Below are 24,747 nucleotides of genomic sequence, written 5' to 3' on the forward strand. Positions count from 1 at the left end.
AGCTGAGCTTACAAAGTGGCTTTGTCAGCTGCATAGCTAAGTTAATTAGGAAGCTACATTAGCTTTAGCTACATTTGCTATAGCTCATGTTGCCCAAGCTAATTTAGCAATAGACAATATAGCCATGTAACTAATGTAGCTTTGAAGTCAATGTAGCTTAAGCTAACCTCACAAAGCAGCAATGCAAGCTACTTGGGTGTGTTGTCTACACAACTACATTAGCTTTAGCTACAATTGCTAAAGCTCATGATGACAAAGCAAACTTAGCTTTAGATAAAAAAGCTTACATAGTTTTCTTAGATGTAGCTAACGCTAAAATGACAAAGCAGCCATGAAAGCTGTGTAGTCATGTTATCTATGTAGCTAAATTAGCTTTAGCTTCATTTGCTAAAGCTAATGTTGCCAAAGCAAACTTAGCTTTAGATAACACAGCTTACATAGTTTTCTTAGATGTAGCTGAAGCTAAGCTCACAGAGCACCCATGTAAGCTGTGTAGATATGTTATTTATGTAGCTAAATTAGCTTTAGCTTCAGTTGCTAAAGCTAATTTAGCTACAATGGCTTATGGAGTAATGTTAACGATGCAGCCAGCATAGCTTTGTTATTTTTAGCAAAAGCTAACGAGGCTAAAGCAATCCACCGTCTGTGTAACTACCTCTAAAATGGGTCTATACATAATTTATTCCATGTTTTTTTTTAACCTGCAAATAATGGCATATCCTTTCTGAGGTAAACAGTGTCTCTGATGCACGGTCTGTGAGAGTGGTCGTCAGAAATAACAGGTCTGCAGCCAGACCCTTCTCAAAATTTGACTTAGCAAGACTATGTTAGACTAACAAATGCACACCTGCATTTTAGAGTCCCAGTAAATCAACTTTTCTCCCTGCAGATAAATAAAACAACTGTTGATGTGTAAGAAGTTGTAGAAAAAAATCTCTCCACAAAAACTTTGCTGAAGTAGCTGCTGCAAAACCTTTTCTTTTGGGCCACAACCACAAAGAAGAACCATAAACCCCTTGAGGGACTTATAAGTTAAAAATGATGATCATCAAAAGAGTGTTTTTGGTTTTTCTGCTACTGTCAGAGATATATGAGATTCATCTGTATTTTTCATGTGTTTACAAAGGGTTACGGAAAGACTTGTTCAGTTCAGAAAGGCTGGATTGGAAACCCAAGTTTCTTGATGTGAAGGCGAAAGTTCATTTTGGAAGGTCCTGGAGATTTGTGGACTTCTCACAAACCAGGGCTGTTCACGCTTCACTGAAACAATATACATGACAGTGATGAGAATGCAACAGAGAGATGTGACTTGTTCAACCAAAGATAATCTTTACGTTAATCCATCTTTTCACGACACCATGTTAACAAACACGATGATTAAGACTGGATCAGACTACGTGTATTTAGTCAGATTTTGACCCAATTGTGTCATGGAAGACCACTGTCATAAGTCAGGCCTGAATATGAACATTGGGAATGATGAGTGCTCTAGCATCCAGGGCATCCTGCTTCGACAGAGCTAGCATGTCAGAATTTTTCTTGCATCTTCTGACTAGTTTGACACCCTGACCTGGCATCAAGACTGCTTAATTCACATACAGCGCTCCTGTTGTATCCATGGTTGACACTCCTTGACCCGCCTCCCTGACGAACTGTCCTTACAGCAGATATCATGACTTAAACGTAAAATGATTGGTCAGGATCACACCTGTAGAACTGCCAGTCTGTCTGAAAAAGACAGGACGATTTTTTTTGTGTAGTTTGACATGGTGCCGTCACCATAGACGACAAAAAAGGAGTCTGATCTGGTGATTAGAGTAGTGCTGATAATGCAGCTATACAATCCTGTATAAGCAGTATGAATCATATTGATTGATCAGAATGTGTCAAAATCAGCACTCTAACGTTCAGTCAGAAAAGAAAAACTTAACATATGATCCCAATCCCAAAAAAGTTGAAGCACTGTGTAAAATGTAAATAAAAAAAAAAACAGAATGCATTGGTTTGCAAATCTCATAAACCCATATTTTATTCACCTACATATAAGAAACTGAGTAATTTAAAGAAAAATATTGCCTCATTTTGAATTTGATAGGAGCAGCACATCTAATAAAAATAGGGACAGGTAAGTTAAGACCCAAGACTGTTGAGCAGCTAGAATCCTACATGAGACAACAATGGGACAACATTCCTCTCTCAAACTGACTTTCCAGATGGTTACAGACTGCTGTTAAAAAAGATGGAATCCTATCTAACACTGGTTTCCAACCTGGGGTTCAGGACCCTCCTCTGGGGGCGCCAAAGATCTTAGGGGGGCCATGAAGCTTTGTCTGCTCTGAGGCTGCCAAAATCAGATTTGCAAATGTACAAATGTTTTTTGATAAAAAAAAGCACACATAGACCTTTATTGGGGTTTTATCAGTGAAACAATTAAAATCTATGTTGTTTTTTGATGGCAGTGGGTCACTTTTCTTCTCTCTTGGGTCCTGGGGGGGCTCCAAGGAAAAATGGTTGCACAAAGGGTAGGGCCCTGTCCCTACTTTTTTGAGCTGTTTTGCTTTCAACAAATTTAAAATGGGCTGTTTTTTAATGAAAGGATAAAATTAGGGATGCATGACATTGGATTTTGCCGACATCTGATATGTTGATATTTACAGATTCATTTTAGCCAATACTGATATTATATTATGCTTTTCGGAAAAGAAAGTTCAGTCATTTTGGACACACTTAAAGGCTTGAGGATGACCAAAGAAACAAACTTTAGTCCTTCAAAAACACTTTTAAATTTAAAGAATGAGGATAAATAAAGAAAAAGACCTCAACTCACATAGGTTCAGCCTAAAACTCCACTCCAATTTATTAGTATATAAGGACAAAATTTACGGTCAATATATGCTGAAATACACAGGCAAAATATTGGATGTAAATATCAGCAGAAATTTCAAGATCTACTGAAACCAGACCGACAAAATTGTGCATCCCTGGATAAAATGTCTTGATTTCAACATCTGATGTGTTGTTTGTTTTTATTGTGATTAAATGTGATTAAAATATGAGTTTATGACATTTGCATAGCGTCCCAACTTTTTTTGGAATTGAGGTTGTATATTAATCTTGGTCAGAATAATATGATAATTCATGTGAATAAGTAAGTCAAAGATGAACAACACTCATATAAGAAATGGAATATCCCAATCATGACCTATCTCGAGGTCGATGTAAGAGTATTTTACTATTAGACTAAATGAAATATTTTTACATGCAAACATAAAATGCTCTGGGTTAGCTTGCTTGTTAGAATGATTGTTAGCAGTTTAATACAGCATATGGCAAAACCTGGTGCCTGCTGATAAGAAGGTCACTAATTTACAGCGGTGTCACATGGAGGAATGAGAATCCTCTTGTTTATGGCTGCTTTGTAGTTTGATAAATTCATGCTTGGGGACGTGAGATGGTGTAACAGCAAAACAGGGATGATAAATTAAGTCTGTTTATGTAACCTGTTTATTTCTATCAACCTCACAACTCTATTAAGGGCCTCCTTTTTTGGTGCTGTTTCTTTAGTTATTTCTGGAGAGCTTAGGTTTTGTTTTTGCATTTCTGCATGTGATCGTGCGTGTAGCTTACCTGCAGCCACCAGGGCCAAGGGAGTGAAAACCAGCCTGGCATGTGTCGCACTTCTCTCCTGTCACGCCAGCTCGGCATGAACACCTCCCTTCGACATCACACTGCAGACTCACGGAACCTGGAAGGAACAAAAGAGAAATCATGCAGAAAGACAAAAGAGCAAACAATAAGAAGTATCTTCCAAAAAATGGAGGGAAAACACAAGAGACCATAGCGGTTATCAGAAAGGGATCAATATGTCTTTAAAAATTTGTTGTGACGGGATAAATGATTACCTGTTATTGAATTCCTGCACATAAACCCTAGAGATGGACTTGGAAGAGCTGGATAACCTTGCAGCCGACACATACTGTAGCTTTAGTTAATGGAGAAAAAAGACCAGCCAGGGCTTTGTGGACATGAGAGAAAAGGAAGCCTGATGGAGTCTGCTATAACCTTTTATCAATATAATGGACTCCAGCAGCTCCGTGCAATCAGTTTATACTGTCCAAAAAGACACTGGCAGGAAAAGAAAGCTGATGTTTTACTTGATTTCCCCAACGGTTGTGTCTTTTTACACTGATGATGTTGTAATTAAGAGTGCCAAACATTTAATGTCTTTAGAGCTAAAATTAGACTGTGCTTAATGACCACTGACTGTCTTCATTGATGATGTTCACTGAGTCAACTGGATCAATTTACAAGCAGCATGGCTGAGTAAAAGCATGGATTTCTTTAATGGTCTTTTGGGAAGCAGAGGCAAGGATGTATCTGATGAGATGCGCAAGACATGAGACGAACAAGATTGTATAAATTATGAACCAGAGAAGACTCGACTCTTAGATATGGTTTGGCAGATGAGTTGAGGATGTTTAAGAGTTAATATTAATGTTATGCCATTAATATTTTAAACAAAATTGGCCCTAAGTTTGCAACTCTTAATCAAAAGAGTGCCTTTTTTTTGCTGCTTTTTTTGAAGTGCTGTTAAAAAGAACAAGGATTTTAACACAACTTTTCCAGACATCCTAGTTTAATTTAGGATGCTTACATCATTTTACTTAGCACACAGAAACAAAATTGTTTCACAAAAACTACCAGGGTCTAAATCAGAGGTAATGAATTAATATTCAAAGAGGTCCAGTCAGAGAAACTGTATTAAACGAAAGGTACGCAACATCATAACTTCTAACTTGAGGTACTGTGATATGTGGATCTGGGTGTGGTTTCAGGGACTTGTTGCGCTGAAAAAATATGAAAATTAGTTTTCCTTTAATGCTGTTAATTTTATTTAAAACACAAGTTTTTATTTTAATATAGCAACACATAACAGAAGTAAAAGTGGAAAGTATAATTTAATTGTCATTTTAAAGTTGGTTTACAAAATGTATTACTCCATAAAATCTTAAAATAATATATAAAATAAATTGCTTCAACTGTCTCAACCAGCTTAACGATATATCAAATTCACCCGTTTCTTCGTATGTGAATCTCTCCTTGTCTCAGCTCACTCATCTTTCGACCCGACTGCAAACACGTGTTGCCAACAGCCAATGAAAAAGAGTGGTTGGGACACAGGAAATAAGGTCAGAAGACAACGGGAAGTAACAGGAATATCAAAACAATGATGGCGAACAGTCCATTCCATGGTTGTTTTCTTCTTCTACATCTTCTGGTCTCACCAACTGGTATTTTTGTCTACTCTTTAAGCTGTCACCCTCACACAAGTTTGCACGAAAGATGGCTTAAGTTGGTCTGACAAATTATGTAGTCAGTGATCCCTTATCAGGCGCAGCTGATTAGTGTGTGAGCCCCAGTCTTTCAGTTGTCATACAAAAATCTGCAGAAACCAGTTTATGAGTGTTTACTCCCAGTCTTTTCAAAAGCTGTAAAGACTGCTTTAGTCATTTTTTAGTTTCTTGGCAGCTGTTCTAGACTGTGTGGCTCTTTTTGAACATCTTGATGATGCTTCTCACTCCAGTTCTTGACACTTAGAAATGCTGTGATAACTTTATAGATCCTTCTCCTGCTTTGTGAGAATCAGCAATTTTTTCTCTGAAGTCTAAACTGATTTACTTTGCCATGATGCTTTCTCCAGAGACAGCTCAAACCCTTTGGTTTTTGTGTGTAAATGTGAAGACAACCCTCAGTTTTAACTTGATATTGCAAGCTTTGAGAATAACAAAGTTAAAGCACATCATTGCAAAACAGTGGTTTGTGCATTGGCTCAACAAAAAGTTCAGTTCTAAAGGGGGCAAATAATTTTGATGCTGGTAGTTCTGTTTTTTTATGAAATAACTTTATTTCTGTGTGCAATGTAAAATAATGCAGGCATAAGAAAAACCTGCACATGCAATAAAGGGTTTAGCACCTATATCTTACCATTTATATCACAGTTGCAGGGCAGGCAGGGCTCCTCATCAGATTTCCTGTAATGGTTCTCTCTGCATCGTTCACAATGGGGCCCATCAGTGTTGTCTCTGCAGCTCACACAGCGCCCCCCACTGCCAGTGCTCCGGTACTGCTCCGCATCGAACACACAATCGTCTGACCTCCCACTGCAGTTGCATTCTGTGAGCGAGGAGAGAAGAAGAAGAGCGAGAAAAAGAGCAAAAGGTCAAGTGAGGAGAGATATGGAGACGGGGGAAAGAGACTCAGCAGGAGGGCAAGGAAAAAGGCAGAAGAGGCATCGAGGTAAAAAAAAAGAAAAAAAAAAACAGAGACAGAAGGCAGAAATAGATGGAGAAAGGAGACCGAGGGGGGTTTATATGTGCAGGAGATTATGTGTTCTGGGATTGGATCATAATTTAGAGGCTCGTTGCTAATCTCATTTCACAGAGGCCTAATGAGGAGCCAATCGGCTGTCAGGGGGCACTTAGATAACAGTAATTCATGTTTATACAAGAGCAAATTACTCGACTGATAACGCACCATCACAGCTCTCATACCCCTCACATCAAATCCCTCCTCAGTTCACCAGTTGCCCTGAGGGGGGATTTAGGTGAAATTGCCCATTTTATTTTGAATCAAGCGCTCCATTGTGCTAGCAATAACCATATAATCACTCCTTCCTGTTAATAAGGAGTCTCTGAGGTGTGCACCTTACTTCAATGATTAAAAATGAGCACCTGTTACTTTAAACCTTACACGCTCTAAACTTTGGATTTGAGGGGAAAAAGTTTAAATAAAGATTTAATGAGGACGGATAAATTCCATCTGGCACTAATTTATTCTTCATTCATCACTTATTTTTAGGAAATGGGAGTTTGCAGTCTTAGAAAATCTTTTTATTAGGATTTCTCTCATATTTGTTGAAACCAATTTAGAGTCTGATGAGCAACAAGCTGTTCATCAGTTGCTTTACCAAAGCTATCGACAGCTGTTTTTGGCTGTTCAAGCACAGCGATGATGATGATGTGAAGGATATGAGACGGGCAAGATAAATAATGAATCAGAGAACTCAGCTCTTAGGCATGGTTTTGCAGATGAGTAGAGGATTGTAAGAGTTAATATTAATATGATGTTACTTATTTAACAAAATTGGCCTTAAGTTTGCAACATTTTAACCTTATTAAACCCCTTTTTGTAGCTGAGTCTCCTGATAGAACACTGTATAATCAAGCCAGGGAAACAAACTTTTTTTTGTCGATTTGCAACAAATGAAACAGACCCAGAAGTTTTTCAGACCTCAAATGTTGCTCGCTAACTGTAGCAAAGATTAGCATTTAATCACATGTTGCTTAGTGAAAGAGGATCAGAAAAGAAGCTGTTTTGAATTTTAATCTTAGATGAAATGTCACATAGTTTTGGTGACATTTTAGTAATTTCTACCCTTTTGAGTTTTAGTCAAAAAAACTCCCTCAAAAACATTTTAGTCTAGTTTTAATCCATAAAATGTCCTCTCATTTTAGTCTTTACTTTTACTCCAAGCATTTATTTTGCCTGAATTTGGTACCAAGTCACAGTAGTGTGTTCTATGCACTCTGCTAACCTGACATGCCAGATGGATGTGTTTCACACATCCATCTGGGAAAGTTTCAACAGGGAACGTTTGAGAAAAGGCAAAGGATTTGAAAAAAACTCGGAGTGTGATTGGATGAACGTTCTGTCTATCACATCTCTACGGGCCAATCAGAGCAACAAAACACGTCACGTAGGTGTATCGAGCTGCACGTGCGCAGCTACTGAGGAATAAGGCAAAACATGGCGACTATAGACATCTAAGTACTCGACTTTTGTCGTTTTTGAAAAGAAAACACCTCACTGCTGTTCTTTGTTCTTCTTTTAACGAAGAAATGTCGTCAAGCTCTGATAAAACTGGCGCTTTAGCAGCATCCACGCTAATCTCTTCCTCCATAACTGCACCAGCTCTTGCTGCTGCTTGCTTACTTCATGACTCTGCTGTGCCTTAAAGTACTGCCTCTCGTCACTTTCTAACCAGGCCCAAACGATTCAGATGGGAGCTTTGCAAGATGGATTCGCCAGTGAAAAACAAGGAAACGGATGTATCCATTTGCTTTGCAAGGTTAGCACTCTGCTATATCTGGGGTCCCTACTTTCTAAAGCTGAGAGGCAGAAGAGCTACAGCTGCATTGTATTTTGACAAATTTACCCACAGTGGAGAAACATCATGGATTTTGAATGTTGGACAAAAACAATATTACATTTTAGCCTAGTTTAGTCATCCTGACAAAAACTAGACTTACTTTTAGTCAGTTTTTGTCATCACAGATGTGTTTTTGTCATTCTTAGTCTAGTTTTTGTCATGAAAAAAAAGGCTGTCGATGAACATTTTTAGTCATAGTTTTAGTTGACAAAATTAGCACTGCCCCAAACACACCTCCAAATGATGTAGGGGCTATTTGATCAAGAAAGATAGTGATGGGGTGCTGCATCAGAAGACCTGGCCTGCACAAACACCAGACCTAAACCCAGCTGAGAGGGTTTGGGATGAATGGCAAAGCAGCCAACAAGTCAGCATCTCTGAGAACTCCTTCAAGTCTGTTGGAAAAACCATTCCAGGTGAATGCCTCATGCATCTGATTTAGAGAATGGCAGAAGTGTGCCAAGCTGTTTGAAGAATCTAAAATAAAAAACATATTCTGGTTTGTTCAACACTTTTTTGTTTACTACTTAGTTCCATATGTGTTCTTTCATAGTTTTGATGTCTTTGATATTATTCTACAAGAATAAAAAATAAAGAAAAACCTTTGAATAACAAAGTGTGTCCAAACTTTTGACTGTTACATGACTGTTTCTGGGTAAGGGTAAGTGTGCAGCAACTTTATCAGATTTGATGAATGAGCTTTGTGAGTAGCCTAAAAAAAAATCACAACAGATGCTCCTTAAAAATCAAAACAGTTAACCAAAAGATGCTGTGCAGCTGAAGAGAAGTGCAGGATGAAGTTGTACGTCTGCTTTGTCACCATGAGTTAATCCTTGCAGAGGCACACAGGGATTTAAACAACTTTTGATAAAATAAAAACTGACAGATGTGACTTAACCTATGCACTTGAAATAGATGAAACAAAAAGAAGAAACCAGTATCCTACCCTTTGCTTCACCAGTGACATCCTTTTGACCACAGCATACATCTTCTGACAAACGCTGAGCTGTCACATTTGCAGCCTTTCTGCTCGCAGGGCAACATTCTGACAAAAACTGACATGCCACATTCAAAGTCACTGCAGCATGACTCAGCTGTGATTGGCACTAGAGTGCAACTGGAGCACAAATAGAACCAGCCGTCTCTACTTGTCAGCTTGCATGCTCTCTATCTTTATGGTACAGGCTGCCACTGCTGGTCAGACGGCGAGCTGATAACCAGGTGACAGGACTGTCAACAAGGCCGAGTCTCTGTTGTAATTTCTTTACTGATAAAATTCATGTTGAACCTAAAAAATCTCATAGCAGAAGGTAGGGAGTGTTTGATCCTCAGAATTTTCACTAATATCTCTTAAAGCACAAAGTTTTTTTTAAACGTCTTTTGTTTTTCATTATGGATTCCTAGTTTTATTCATATAAAATCACTTTTTAAATTTGCTTAAAGCAGTAATTTTCTACATAGAATAATTAATAATTTAGAACTATGAACAAGTTTTTGAGATTTCATCAGCACAATTTTCTCTTCACTCATATTACTCCAGTGTTTCCCATATAAACAAAACTTGGACAGGGCTCCAATGTATATTTACTGCCACCCAGGTATATTTCCTGACCTTATTTCCGGCATTTTTAAATCTTTGTACTGTATAATAACCACTCATGCACAAGATAGGCATCCATTAGGGATGCATGCAATTAGCTGGCTAAATAGTTCAATTTTGAGCCCTCAGTTGGCACCCGAATCACAAGTTAGTCAACTTAACCCTTCAGGGTCCCTCCAGAAAATCTCACACTTAGAACCCTTGGGACCCAGATGGGTCCCTTCAGAAAAACTGCTATAAAATCATAAATATTTTTTCCACTTTCAAAGCTTAAATCTCTGTATCAGCTTCAGTTCTAATCAAAAATATAAAATTTTTATTCATTTTTTAAAATATATTTACATTTCTATGTCATTTTTTCCTAATAGCACCTCCTATTTTAACAACAAAAATGCAAAATATAAAATATGAACTGCAGAGTGAAATGTTTGGGGCCTTGTATATGTCAATAAAGTATAACAACACTGATTTTGCTGCATTATTTTTTGAGCAGTACAGGTTTATGTAAAAAAAAAAATCAGTATTATCCTTCGGAAACAGCATAGATTAGGACTATTTTGATATGGACAGTGTGTCAGGTTATACTAACATGTAACTGAAGCATTCAGTGATGATTTCAGTATAGATATTAGAGATGGGCAGATCCGTTTTTTGCAGTTCTAATCTGATGTGGGCTTTCACAATAAAAGCACTCAAGGAAAAGAATCACTACAGACTTTTAATCTGAAGTATTTATCTAAAGAACCACATTTACCATTGATTTAACTTGGCTTCAACAGCAGCCGCCATGTTAACAGTCAGGCTCCTTGTCACTCTGTATAGCTGCTTCTCTGACCTCACTGAATGCCACAGCCGCTCCTTTGAATCTTCATGGACTTAAAACGAGCGAGTCATGAGTCAAAACACAGTTTTAAACAGCTGTTTATGCTGTTGTAATACAAGTTGCTGCAGCTTGTATTAAAGCCACAGACAGGACGACATAGTAGACTCGCTTCATGTTGCTGCTACTGCATTATTTATTGTGATGAATGGACTCAGAATGAGCCACTGTCTCTCACATAGCTCGTTCCTAATCTAGCCGCATTGTTTACAACACATGCACGCTACAGCCCAGTGCATTCACGGATCACCAAATACATCGAATTTGGATTGGTGATGTGGATCAGTGCTGTCAGTCTTTGTGAAGTTGGTTTATGAATACGATGTGATAGTGGTTGACAGAATGGTTTACTTGACTTAAGAACGGTCAGCTAAAAAAGGGGTTGGGCTAAACTTTGCTGTCCGTCATTTTGAAGGACAGGGTCGTAAAAATTCTGTCATACTGTCTGACTATCCGTCATTTTAACTTTCTCTCAAATATTGGGAATTAAACATAGTTCAATATTATATTCAAAAAAATTGGGAAAACTAAGCATGGCGTACCACTCCGTTCAGTAGTTGACAAGTGTATTAACCATTGTGGAAATGCTGCTCCTTTTATAAATACTTTACAATGATCAGATTTAAACTTATTATTTTCATTTAGTTAATTGATTTGGTTTTCTGCTATAAAGTAAAAACAAACAAACAAACAACTATTTATAGACTGTAACTATTCTAAAGTTAACCACTGAAGTCTTTCATGGACATACATTCATATAGGTTAAGGAAAAAACTTTGAAGGCGTTGATATCCTGAGGTAATAAAATAAGGATGTCAAGTTCTTGAAACACAAAGAAAGATCACTCAATAGAAAAGAATGGCTAAAATAAAATGTAGGCATGCATGTCCCTTTAGGGCTACCGTATGTCAATCAGCTGTTTATTTTCCATGATCTCTTCATGTAATGTTGTAATAAACATCAGCAGCCTCGACACTGATGCCCTTTAGTCCTTGTTAGCCTCTTGAATGAAGAGCCATCATGCTATTAATCCCATCATAACAAGCATTTTAAATGCTGCAACATGTTTTCCATCTGAGATAAAGAGGAGAACAATGTGAGTGGCATAATGATTCATGGTGTAATGTGGAATAAAGATCACCACAAGCAATGTTCACATACAGCAGAGCGGAGGAAAACCAAGATAGAGCAAATCACTTAAAGCTGTTTATCAACAGGTTTAACATAAAGACCTTGAAAAGCTTCCTACAGTTTGTGTTTGGCCACACGTAGATCTGCACACCCACAACACTCCCTCTTCTCCATGCTTTTCTCAACCTGTCCTGGAAGCTCTTACTGAGATTGTAGAGAATACTAGAGATGTAAGTCAATATCCAATATGCTAATATTTCAAATCTCATTTTAGCCAATATTGACCAAAACATGCCATCTGAGCTGCTTTAACTAATAACAACAAAGAAAACATTGAATTAATGTATTTCCCAAAATGAAGAGTGTGAACATATCAGTAAAATAGTTTATTTCCATGGTTTTTCAACAGAAACTTTTAGATATTCAATATCTGCAGCTAGAAACTAAAGTCTGTCTAAAAATTGAAGTTTTGTTAAATGCAGAAAAGGTCAAAACTGACACAAAGGCCAAAACAGGACTTGTTTATACTTTGGAAAGTTGCACCTCACCCACTCAACATGTTAAACTTTTTCTATTCAGACAAACTTTCAGTTTTTAAACAGTTGGCTGAGTCTGAGCAAAAACATGTTTAACTGTTGGCCTTTAAAATCTGTTTAGACATACCACTGGACTTCTTCTAAAGTAGTAATCTCACAGTAACAAAGGGCCCATGCAAGTGAAAAGCTACAGTCTTTTCTTTTTGATGGCCAGGAAATAAAGCCTGGAGACGTGGTTCTCAGTCTGTTTATCAACATGTCAATAAAGTTGATCTATTGTTTAGCCCAACTAAAACTGGACTTAAAATGCAGGTAAAATGTCAATTCAACAGATACCAAATAAGATGAGTTTGACTAGCATACCAAGATTTTTGTCAATTTTTGGCCCATTTTGCCTCTTTTTGCGACTTTTTCTGTTGTGTTTCCAATTTTTGTCGTTTCTTTTCCCTAATTATAGCCATTTATGGCGCTATTACCAATTTTAACTACTTTTCCCAATTTTTCCACTATATGACCCTTTCTTACTGCTTCTTTTTACAACTTTAATCAATTTTTACCACTTCTACCAGTTCTTGCCATTTCTTTTCCCTAATTACAGCCATTTTGCCACTTCTACTGATTTTTACCACTCTTTTTGTCAATTTGAATCCATTTTTTGCAATTCTTCATAAAACTTAACACATTTTTGCCCCATTCTTTTCCTCATTTTAGCCAATTTATTGCCACTTTAACTAATTTTTTTTTACCACTTATTTCCATTTTTTCCACTTTTGTGCTCTTTTTTACCACTTCTTTGTGCAACTTTAATCCATTTTTTACACTTCTTTTCCCCGATTTTAGCCATTTTTTGCCACTTTTACTGATTTTTACCACTTTTTGCCACTCTTCCCCTCTTTTCTCCCTTTTAACACCACTTCTTTTTACTACTATAACCCATGTTTGCTTCTTTATGCCACTTTTTCTGTTTTGTCTCCAATTTTTACCTATTAATGCCATTTCTTTTCCCATATTATAGCCATTTTGCCAATTTTACCAATTTCTACTGTTTGCCCATTTTTTCCACTTAACTACCCTTTTTTTTAACTCTTTTTGTCAATTTTAATCAAATTTTGGCAATTCATTTTACAACTTTAGCACATTTTTGCCAATTCTATACCCCAATTTTAGCCATTTTTTTTGGCACTTTTACCATTTTTTACCACTTCTTTTTGCAACTTTAACCCATTTTTGCCACTTCTTTTTCCCAATTGTAGCCTTTTTTGCCACTTTTATCAATTTTGACCACTTTTTGCCATTTTTTCCATGTTTTTGCCCTTTCTAACCACTTCTTTTTAACGACTTAAACCCATTTTTGCATTTCTTTTTGATACTTTAACACATTTTTTGCCACTTTTCACCCATTTTTTGTCTCTTTTCAAAATAAATAAATAATATTCCTGTAAAATTGACTCTGTTTTTTCTAGTTCATTTTCTTGCATGCTGGCGTGGGAACACATTGTGGCTGAGCTCTTAAAGTCTCACATTATTTTCCTAATGGTTTTGTTTAATGTGCCCATCTACATTATTATCATTATCTTAAAAAAGGTAATTCTGCTTCAAGATAAAGGGTTTACATTTTTAATAAGGCCATATGGTACTACAGCATAGATAAAATTTCTTTGTTGCTTTGATAAGAGTGAGTAAATATTCATGTCAGATATAAAATATGGTTACCACAGTTCACTTTATTTAAAGATTTATTTTGGGCTTTTTTTTGCCTTTATTAGAGATAGGAATGACATGTGGTGAAAGACCCACAGGCTGGACATAAACCCCGTACATGGGGTGTGACCTAACCGCAAGGCAATCAGCGCCCCATCACAGCTTACTTTTATAATGGACCATGATTTTGGTGAACTCCATGGGTCCCCAATTTGGCTGGACTCCGGACAGCTCTCTCCCTTACACACCCTTATGGCCTTGTCGCCACTTACTGTGGAGTCAGGGGTTTTTTTGTCAATAAATTGATTCTCCAATACTTGTTTACTGGGACGAGAATTGTAGTCCAATCAAATTACCTAATAGCGCTGTGAATTTTTACATAATGAGTACATCCACCTGCACTGGGCAATTAAAAAACTCTTGTCCACAAAAACACCAGTATTTTTCATGGAGGATAATGCAGATAACTTTAACTTTTCTCTCCAGATATGTAGAGCTGTTCTGTAGGTCTCTGTCTTCCCTACATATATCGTCCTGCAGTTTCTCGTTTGAAGTAGAGAAGGCTCTTTGACTTCAGTGACTCTGAGCCTTGGCACTAACCTCTCTTGAGAAGCCATTCCTGCAGCATTTCAGGCTCCTGCTGGGGACCTTCAAGGACTCTTTAATTTGCATATCATGCCCATATAGGCGTGGACTCTGGCCTCATATTGCTGCTCGGGGCTGTGTCTCACAGGGATTAGGGTGGACACATAGTGACAGCCATGCTCTTCTATTTCCCCAGTGCAAGTTTAACAGCACACACTACAACAACAGTGCATCCTTGGCTTCAGAGACAAAAATACACCAATAATACAGGAGTTGTTGGCTGTACTATTCAGAATGTTAACAATAAAGTCATGGAGATGTAACACTTAAGTATCAAGTTTAATCCAAAGTTATTTGTGGTGTTACCCAGCAGGTTATGGAACTGAATAACAAAGACACAGTGTTAAACAGACAAAGGGAAATAAAACAGTGAAAGGATGTGTGCAACCCTGTTATTTTACATATGAAAATCCACATGATATGTGATGGTACTGGCCCCAAAGATGTCTTTTTAATGTGGTACTGATAAAAGCACCTGCAGTTATCACAGCTGATACAAAGTTACACAGATTTAAATGAAAAATTAATAAAATGCAACATGTCATCTACAAACAAGCATCTTTCCCTGATAAGATTATGAAACTCTGTATCAGCCATCTTTCAGCTGCAAGGCAGATTTTTCCTCACCTGCTTTAGCAGTGATGCAATCCACCATCTCATTGTCTTCTGCCCTTTATATGAATAATTTCTTGGTAGTGTTGCAGAAAGCATTGCAGAGAGTGCCTGGTATCCCTGCAGGCGCAGTAATTTCTCAATTTTTACATCTAATTTGCTGGACGAATGAAACGTTGGACTTGCCAAGAGAGGAGAACAGGAGCAGCAGATAAGAAACCAGTCTATGAAGGATCACGCTGCAGGTATCTGTATCTGTACGACCTTTAGTGTACTGTTTCGACTACACAGACTTCTGCTGAACTCACACAACATATTGCTCTCTCTCCTGTGTAAGGTTACGATGTGATTTTATAATGCAGAATTTACAAGAAAGCTCAATTCGTGTCCATCAACATAATTTACCAATAAAAGGGGTCGGTCATTAGGGCTTGAGCACCGACCTAGCGTCATTGAGGACCCTACTGTATCTGCATGTATCATTTTTCTCTCAGAAGAATATCTAATTTAACACGCTCAAAACTCACCAGACTTTACTGAAAATTGTCCCCAATGGAAATTTTGTATTATGGTGGAATCATGCAAGTCAGTCAAACAGGGGTGAGATTCGGGACTGGGGAAGAGCTACATGCATGGAAATCAGTACACATATGTATCATAATTAGATGGAAAAAAATCTCTTGGGGCCATCCTCTAAAATGTACAGGAAGCACACTACAAACAGGTCAAATTCTGAAGTTTTTGGTTAGTTCACTAGTTTCATACTTTAACAAACTTGTTAGTGAGATTTTATCTGATGGACTCCAGTTTTTTTTGCTCATACTAGACAAGTTGGAGATCGAATGTGATGCGGAATGTGAGTTTCCACCGTGACTAGTGCCCACACTTAAACTACTTTTTGTACATTTTTTACAATGAAAATACACAAAAATGCTATGAAACTTTTTAATCCTTTTGTCAATCATCACCAGACTTCACCAGGCTGATCACACATTGATCCTGAATACATTCATACATTAATAATATTACTTTGTCACAGCACCCCCTTCTGACAATTGAACATTTCAGTCTCTAATTTTTAAAAATTTAGCTTTAAATAATCAGCCCCTGCACACCATTCAGCCTAGGCTTATGATTTTTGGCCAGCATACGGGTCATCATAAGACCTACAAAAAAGCCTCTTGGACCCATGCCCAAATCCCAACAGGAAGTCAACTAGCTTCATTCTAATTTCCAAATAAGGTATTTTTGATGGTGCCAAATGACTTTAATCTACTATAACTTTAGTATTCAATATTTTTTGATCTTCTGCTCTTTCTTGCAAGACAACTGTATCACACTGATCATACCCAAATGCAAACATCTCATAATAGTGTCCCCTACTGGCAATGGGAAGTGACACAAATGGGTCATATCTATACCACACTCATAAGTCTGGGTTTTTCTCAGGGAGAAAGTGAGAGAGCTGGAAAATTACTGGACTTTGTTGCAACATGCCCACAGGGAAACGTATTTGGCATGCCTGGATGTAATGACACACCTGCTCCACAATCCCTGATTAAAGGAAGTTTTCTTTAAAGCATTTTGCTGTTATTTGTCAGTTGTAGTTGGCGGTGCTGCATAAACATGTTTGAATATGTGTCTGTCTCTTCACAGCCAAATAGGGTTATGATTCATTAAAGATACAAAATAAAATGTGTGCTCTTAAACTTTGTAAATAAGTCAAAAGGCACAGCTTTTATGCTCACCTTATGATATCCTTTGCCAAACACTGCAAATGCACCAGCATGCAGAGATGCTGAGCCATTATGCAACTGCTTGGGGGAAAAATACCCCTTTCCATGCAAACTGGCCTTGTTGCATTAAGCATCTAATGATGAGATTGATAACAGCACAGTGTTAGTAGAGTAAACAGTCTACTATCTGTAAGAGCTGATGGAAGTGTGGTGTAATTTTCAACAGTGCACAAACTTTCTAGAGATCAGGAAACAATTCCACCTCAGTATTAGTTAAACATAAATTATGTTAAATAAGATTGGTAAATATTACTTTGACACTGATATTAAGAAACTAAATCCAGGAGTTGAATCAGTCTGAGACTCTCAGCTGCTCTTTAAAGCATGTGTGGCACTGTTATGCATGATGAGGGCATGAGTGTTGTGGCTTTATCTTCATTCAGGAAACCTCTGTTCACAGCACTGGTGATATGATGGTGAACGAGTAGATTAGGGGCAAACTGCAGTGTTTTGTACAATTCTATAACCTTGGGGCACTAAATGTACATTATAGATCCTTTATCTCCTACAGTGCATGTTCTAGTGGTCAAGAACAGTTTAAATAGATCTCTCTACATGGAGCACAAATTGTTATGCAGTTCATGTAGCTGCAGCCATGTGACAACCAAGGTGGAAAGGACTCAGCAAGAAATGAAGTGGAATGATGTTGGCAGGTGCCAATTTACATTTTGAGAAGGGAAAAGCAGATTTCAGATTTATGGCATGCTGCTCTAAACACATAGTTGTTTTTAAAATGTAACGTTGATTAGACAGATGGGGAAGTCATGGCGACATGCGCCATTTTGACCTCAGATTTAGAAAAGACAGAAGGTAAAAAGCCTGCTAACACTTATTTGTGCTATGTTATTTAACAAATAATGAAAACTGAACTTTTTTATGTTTTCGACATGAGGGGATGTGATTGCTTAGAATGAGACTGACTGCAAAAGTACCTGGAAATTTAATACCCCTATAAACTGGAAGGTATTAAACCTCCTTTAGGTACATTATCAGTATAGAGCACGCAGCTTCTTCTTCTTGGTACTTTTAGTTGTTCAGTTTTAAAGGTTGAGGGCTATGTATAAAGTGCTTCCAGAGAGTCTTCAGACCCCCTTAGCTTTTCTTCAATTGTGTAATGTTGCAGCCTGATGCTACGGTATGGTATTGTATCATTTGTATTGTATCATATTAGTTACAGGTTAATTTCAAACATTGAGTTTTACTTTAACAAAATATCATGACTGGTTTTCATCAACCTGTTTTGTCTCTGTAACAAAAAGACATTCATGTTTATTTATTTATTTATTTATTTTTAAATTAAAGGCAGTTTTCTGTCCAGTGGCTGCTCCTTGTAAATTAGCCTGGTCTCACAGTTTTGCTTAATGAAATCTGTGTTCTGTCAAAGGTAATGTTTTTTGTATTGTCCATTACTAATAGCTGTTGCCTGTGTTTGCAGAACAAAATAGAAGAAAAACAAAAAATATGATAGGGAGTTAAACAGATTTAAGCCTCAATCCATTGTGTTTTTCACGTTCCACTGTATGAACTTCGCAAGGAGACCTGAAGTTATAAGTATCTGACAAGTCTTTAGTATATTATAAACATTAACATTGATATTCTGGAAAATGATCACAGTCTCCCAGCTACAACTGCAGTCTTCAACCTTGAATGAGTGAGAAGAAAGGATTTATAGAGCGTACCTGCTGGAACAGCCTCAGGCTAAGCCCACGACAACATCAAATAATAAGAGAAATTATGAAGACCTGTGCAACCTGCTCATGATATCAATGTGTTCTGTCTCAGAGGGGGAGAATTTTAGAGAATAATAGCATTTCCTGTACATGCAACACACAAACAAGCAAACCAGTGGCTCTTACACAGCTATTTACATGTTCCTTCACACTTGTTTTAAGACCAAAAAGGCCAAAAGACAGCTTAAAAAGAAAAAAAGAATCCTTTACCATGTCTTGTTATACGACCTGAAAGGGCTGTTAAATAAACTCATTCTCAACATCATTTAAACAAAAAGTAAAGTCAAAAGATTAAGAGCTCTTCCTTCCTACTAGCTGCTGTTAAGTCATAAACCTTGCCTCCCCCATATTAACAGATGCAACACTGGTTTAACTGTAAATCCAAATTTGGAAGAGATGAATGTTTCTCTACTGGGTTCACTGTGGTTATCTCCTTGTAAATGTCACATGGGTACTTGATTGTATCTTTGTTCAATGATAGGAAGCTCAGAAAAGCTTTATTTTTTGTTTAAGAAAACCATCCATCAGTCCAACCATCAATGAGTTTGTACATCCATCCATCCATCCATCCATCTATTCATGCATCCATCCAACCAGCCAAGAGTCCCTCATTCTGTCCGTCTGTCTATATATCCATGTATCCATCCGTTCATCCATCTTTGCATGCATCAGTCCGTCAATCCATCCATGCATCCATCCACCCATCCATCCAACCATCCAAAAGTCCACCTGTTTGTCTATCCATCCATATTTCCATGCATCCATCCATCTATGCATCCATCCATCATTCCACGCATCCGTCAGTCCATCTGTTCAACCATGAATCCTTCTTTCTGTATATCCATCCATGCATCCATCATTCCATCCATCCATCCATCTGTCTGTGGATCCATCCATCCATCCATCCATCCATCCATCCATCCTTTCCATGCATCCGTCCATAGTCTATCCATCCCCCGTTCATCCGTCGGCTAACCTGTCCATCTATCAATCCATCCATTCATCCATCTGTCCCCCCACGCATCAGTTCGACCATCAGTCTGTTAGTCTATCCGCCCATCCATCCATCCATCCATCCATCCATCCATCCATCCATCCACCCGTCCATCCATCCATCCATCCATCCATCCATCCATCCATCCATCCATGCATCAATCCAACTATCCGGTTATCTGTCCATCCGTCTATCCATCAATTCTCTTCTTAGTTGGCTAAGCAAGTCCACCCAGACATACCCCTCCCCATTGCTAAAGGAATCTTCTCAAGTTTTCCCAGATATTCCCAGGCAAGATAAACTATACAGAAGAAAAGTATAAAAACGAATGCTTTGAGGGATCTTCCTAATACATTGCACAAATGTCCATTCTGACTCATGGATTAACCGATTCCATACTGGAGCTACAAGGCCAAGTTCAAGTCCCATCCTAGTCATTCTTCTCGACCCATCACTCTTCCTTCACTTTACAGCAATGGCATACCTAGCAGAAGCATGAAATCAACAGGCAGCAGTCCTGTTTGTAGTCAGATACTGTATCAAGTTTACTTTATTTTAGAAATATAGTGACACATTCTTCTGTCAGTCTGTTTACAGCAGAGAAATATTATTCAACTCCAGTGCATCTTTTAAAGCAGGTTGGCACTGGGACCCTCTGTGTGGGAGGACTACTCGGATTTGCGTAATTGACAAACACATTTAACAGACACACTCCACGGAGGGTCAGTATTGGGGTCACTTTAACATGCTTGTTTTGCTTTCTTGCTGGTTCATCCATAGTCCAGGTGTACTGGTTAATGCAGAATGTTGTTTACTGAACACTTTAACATGTTTTCAGGGCCTGATGGGGCACTTTTAAAGACATATAACCCCTGAGTTATTATCTGCATATGTATTTAAGCATTTTGCTGCAATAGCGAGTTAGAGTATTGCAGAGTACTTCAATTCACCACAATCACTAGGATGCCTGATTGTTAATTACTGCAGTGACAAGACAACAAGAAAATCAGCAGTAAAGTTCATTTCCTTGCTAATATATAGGCAGAGGAAGAAGACATATAAGTTAAAGAGGATTAATGGATGAAGAGTTAAAGAGGCAAAGGACATGAAAGCAGAAAATCAGCAGTGTATTAACTGTATGTCACGTTGTGTTTATTTGTAAAGTTCAGGTTTTATCTTAATTAGAGTCACATTAACAGGTTCCTTGGTTTTCTAAGCCCTAAAAGGTCACCAGTCAGTGGTACTTTATTTTCCTGCTAAAAAGATAATTTGTTAAAATACTTCTTTTAACAGACACTTGACATTTTTTCCCCCTAATTTGTTGGAAATCAACGGCTTCTATTAGGACTGATAGCAGTCACGGAAAATAGCCAACGTAATTGCATTCCACACATTTTTGACTTACTACCACCTTTCAAAATGTGTGTTTTGTGTCTCAGTAATTGGATTGGATGATGTGAAGTGTTTGTGAATGAGATGCCACATCTTATTTGCATGGATGCTTCACATGAGTATAGCTACATCTGTGCCAGACTCTGCTACCGTTGGTAGTCAGTGATTGTAGCTGCTTTGTGCTATAGAATGCAAGGTTTTAAGGAACTGCTGTCATCATTATGAGACATCTTCTACATTCAGAAACACTGAGAAAAACTGTTTGTTTTAAATCATCTGCTAAAAAGTTTTCATCCCCTTGGATGTGTTACCCTATTATTACCCACGCTGATGAAATCGGCAGGGGGTTATGCAAAGGGTTCCGTATCTTTGTTTTTTGCTTCTTTGTTTGTATGTGTACAAGATAACTCGAGAACGGAAAGCCGGATCTTCACCAAACTTTCAGGGAATATTGGGATAGTGACAGGGAAGAATCAGTTAGATTTTGGTGATGATCCGCGCACCCGTTTGTTTTTCTCTGACTTCGAAATTTTGAACAAATTGGTGATCAATAGGAGTGTAGTTCCTTGGTGGTGCTGCTTAGGTGTGGGTCTGTCGCCTCAGAAGGCCATTCTAGTTTGTTTCTTTGTTTGTATGTGTACAAGATAACTCAAGAATGGAAAGTTGGATCTTCACCAAACTTTCAGGGAATATTGGGATAGTGACAGGGAAGAATCGTTTTGATTTTGGTTATCATCCATGCACCAGTTCGGTTTTTTCCCGGACTTCGAATTTTGAACACCATAATAATCAGTGGGAGCGTGAGCTCCTCGGTGGCGCTACTTAGGCGTGGGTCTGCCGCCTCAGACGGCTATTCTAGTTGACTTTATAAATAAGTTATGGTCAATATAATTGGCTTTTTTGACCAAAGAAATTACAGGGAAAAAAAACTCCATGGTCACATATTTTACCCTTTTAAGACAAGTTTATATTGGTCTCAGAGGTCCCCAAAACATGCCTGGGAAGTTTGTTGCTGAAGAAACACTTAAGTACAGGATTTTTGCATGTCTAATAACTCCTGTTTCATCCCTGCTCAGAACGAGCCGTTTCTGTGTCTTTAAATGTCCCCGTCCCGCCCCTCTGCCCCTGACCACACCCCTCTCAGGAAATGGATGTGGCACTCCTGATATTACAGACACTTTTATCCAAAGTTTTAGGACCTGACTGGGGTTTGAACCGTCAACTTCCAAGACCATAGTCAGCAGGGTAACCCACTGAGCATCTCAGCTGGCAGCTGAGAGGAAGATCTGTAGAGGAGGGTGGAACTTTCCTCCAAATGAGGAGGGCCAACTACACCTGGGGGCGGTTGCTTACTCCCCACGTGAGGTCACTAGGGTTAAAATCTGAGAACGGCTTGTTTCAGCACACATTTTCTGAAAGGTGGAGAAAGAGAGGGTGGAAGGGAATGGATTTTTATGGCACTTGAGGGGATTGTGGACAGGCCAGGGGCACATATTTTTGCTAGAAAAGCCTGAAAAATTGATTTTTGCATATTATGTCCCCTTTAATGATGATGTCAAAACAGATTTCTAGTCACTAGCAGATACACCTTCAATCACAGCACTGAGTCAGTGTGGATAGGTCTCAGTCAGGCTTTCACATCTGGACTCTGTGATGTTACTCTATTCTTCTTTGCACAACTGCTCAAACTGTCAGGTTGCACAGGCATCTGGCGTGAACAGCTCTTTTAAGTCCAGCAACAAATTCTCTATTGGACTGAGGTCTGGGCTTTGAGTCAGCCAATCCAGAACATTCACCTTGTTGTCTTAAAACCATTTCTGTGTAGCTTTCTCTGTATGCTTCAGGTCACTGTCTTGCAGGAAATAAAACATTCTTCCAAGCAGTTCTCATAGCATTCATTTTACCCTCTATCTTTACAAGCCTTTCATGGCTGGCTGCCAAGAAGCATCCCCACAGCCTGATGCTGCCACCACTGTGTTTGATAGTGGGGGCCGTATGTTTGAGATTATGTGCAGTGTTTGGCATCCACAAAACATAGTGTCTTGTCTGATGGCCAAAAAACACCATTTTGGGTCATGTCAGACCAAAGAACTTTATTTCACTTGACCATGGAATCTCCCACATGCCACAAGAGTTTTCTTCATCAGTGGCTTTTTCTCTTTGCCACTCTCCCAGAAAGCTTCGACTGGTGAAGACCTCAGTTTGTGAGGATGGCCTGATCTAGGCAGATTTATACATGTGCCATCTTCCTTCCATTTCCTGATGTTGGATTCAGTTCTTTAGTATCCATCCCCTGTCTTAAACTTTCCAATAACCTTTCATCTGAGTGGCACGGAATGTTCTTTTGTCTCCATAGTGTAATGGTAGCCAGGAATACTAGACACAGTCACTGCACTCAGGTGATGCTCATTTCACTAATTGTGAGACTTATATATATTTTTCATCTGCCAAAGAGATGCCCATTAGATAAAGTTTGGCTTAGAGACTGAATGCTTTCATTGTTCTGGGAAGCTGTTTTCATTTATGTCAGGGTCAACATGACCAGTCTGGTCTCTGCATGAACCAGAAAACATTTCAACTACTGTGAGCTACTGATGTGATAATTGTAGCAGTGGTTTTAACTGTATTATGAATTACTTTTATATAATTGATAGTTTGGTTTATTTCATCAGACTTAATTAATGAGCTCTTTTCCCTTCAATCTTTAAAGTGGTGCCCAGAGGTGGATAAAATGTAAATTAAGTCATGTTACTTAATACAATGACGAATTATGTCTGGCTTTATTATTAATTATGATAGTCAAATTTAATCTAAAGGCTCAGATATAATTCTCCCTAGCAGTATCTGCATATAATGAGCAAACACAAGAAAATAAATCTTCAATTAAAACCAGCAGACAGAATTCATATTAAAGTTAGGTAAATTAACAGATGCCCTAAAATTACTGAAATACACAACTCTCCTTTTGGCTTTTACTCCAGCTTCTGAGGCTCATGTTCCCTCTGTTCGATCAGACCAGCTTTATATATTCTGAAAATCCAGCCTATCCCTTCCACCTTTTTTCAAAGAGCTCTAAAATTACATGCAGCCAGAGCTGTCTCATGCTGCAAATGGAGCCTGCTGCCCCCTCCGAACGTGATATCAGCTATAACTAGGAGTCTCAGCCACCTCGAGCCCACAAATTTTTCACACCTTAGACCTCTGACAGCTCAGGCTGGATTTGTTAGTATGAAGGCATCTCCACCATAACTAGCAGGCGGAGCGGACTATTTCAACATAACTTCACCTCTAGGTATTAAACATGCTCAAAGTAAGAACATGTGAAAACAGTGTGGTATGCTGTTTGTGCTGTTTAAGAAGGGACTCAACTTTATTGCTTAGTTAATTATAAGACACTTTTCGGTAGTAACTTCTTTAAGAACTTCCTGTGATTAAGAACCTCACAGGAGCATCTACATAGAGGGTTTTTAATCTATATCATCAGCATACTTTATGTAGTTTTCTTTCTTGATGCTCACTTT

At 38.3% G+C, this 24,747-nt stretch overlaps 1 protein-coding gene across 2 annotated transcripts in view; it reads right to left on the minus strand.

Moving 5' to 3' along the window:
* lamc3 (laminin, gamma 3) overlaps positions 1 to 24,747 on the minus strand; it is a 217,703-nt gene that overhangs the window by 109,797 nt on the left and 83,159 nt on the right. For both annotated transcript variants that reach the window (XM_041811014.1, XM_041811015.1), the window contains 2 exons: positions 5,986 to 6,174; positions 3,628 to 3,745 (listed from right to left, as the gene is read on the minus strand). In XM_041811014.1, the coding sequence (XP_041666948.1) occupies positions 3,628 to 3,745; positions 5,986 to 6,174 (307 nt within the window). The remainder of the gene's footprint in view (positions 1 to 3,627; positions 3,746 to 5,985; positions 6,175 to 24,747) is intronic.

The sequence above is a fragment of the Cheilinus undulatus genome, linkage group 17, assembly GCF_018320785.1.
Source record: "Cheilinus undulatus linkage group 17, ASM1832078v1, whole genome shotgun sequence".
Lineage (NCBI taxonomy): Eukaryota > Metazoa > Chordata > Actinopteri > Labriformes > Labridae > Cheilinus > Cheilinus undulatus.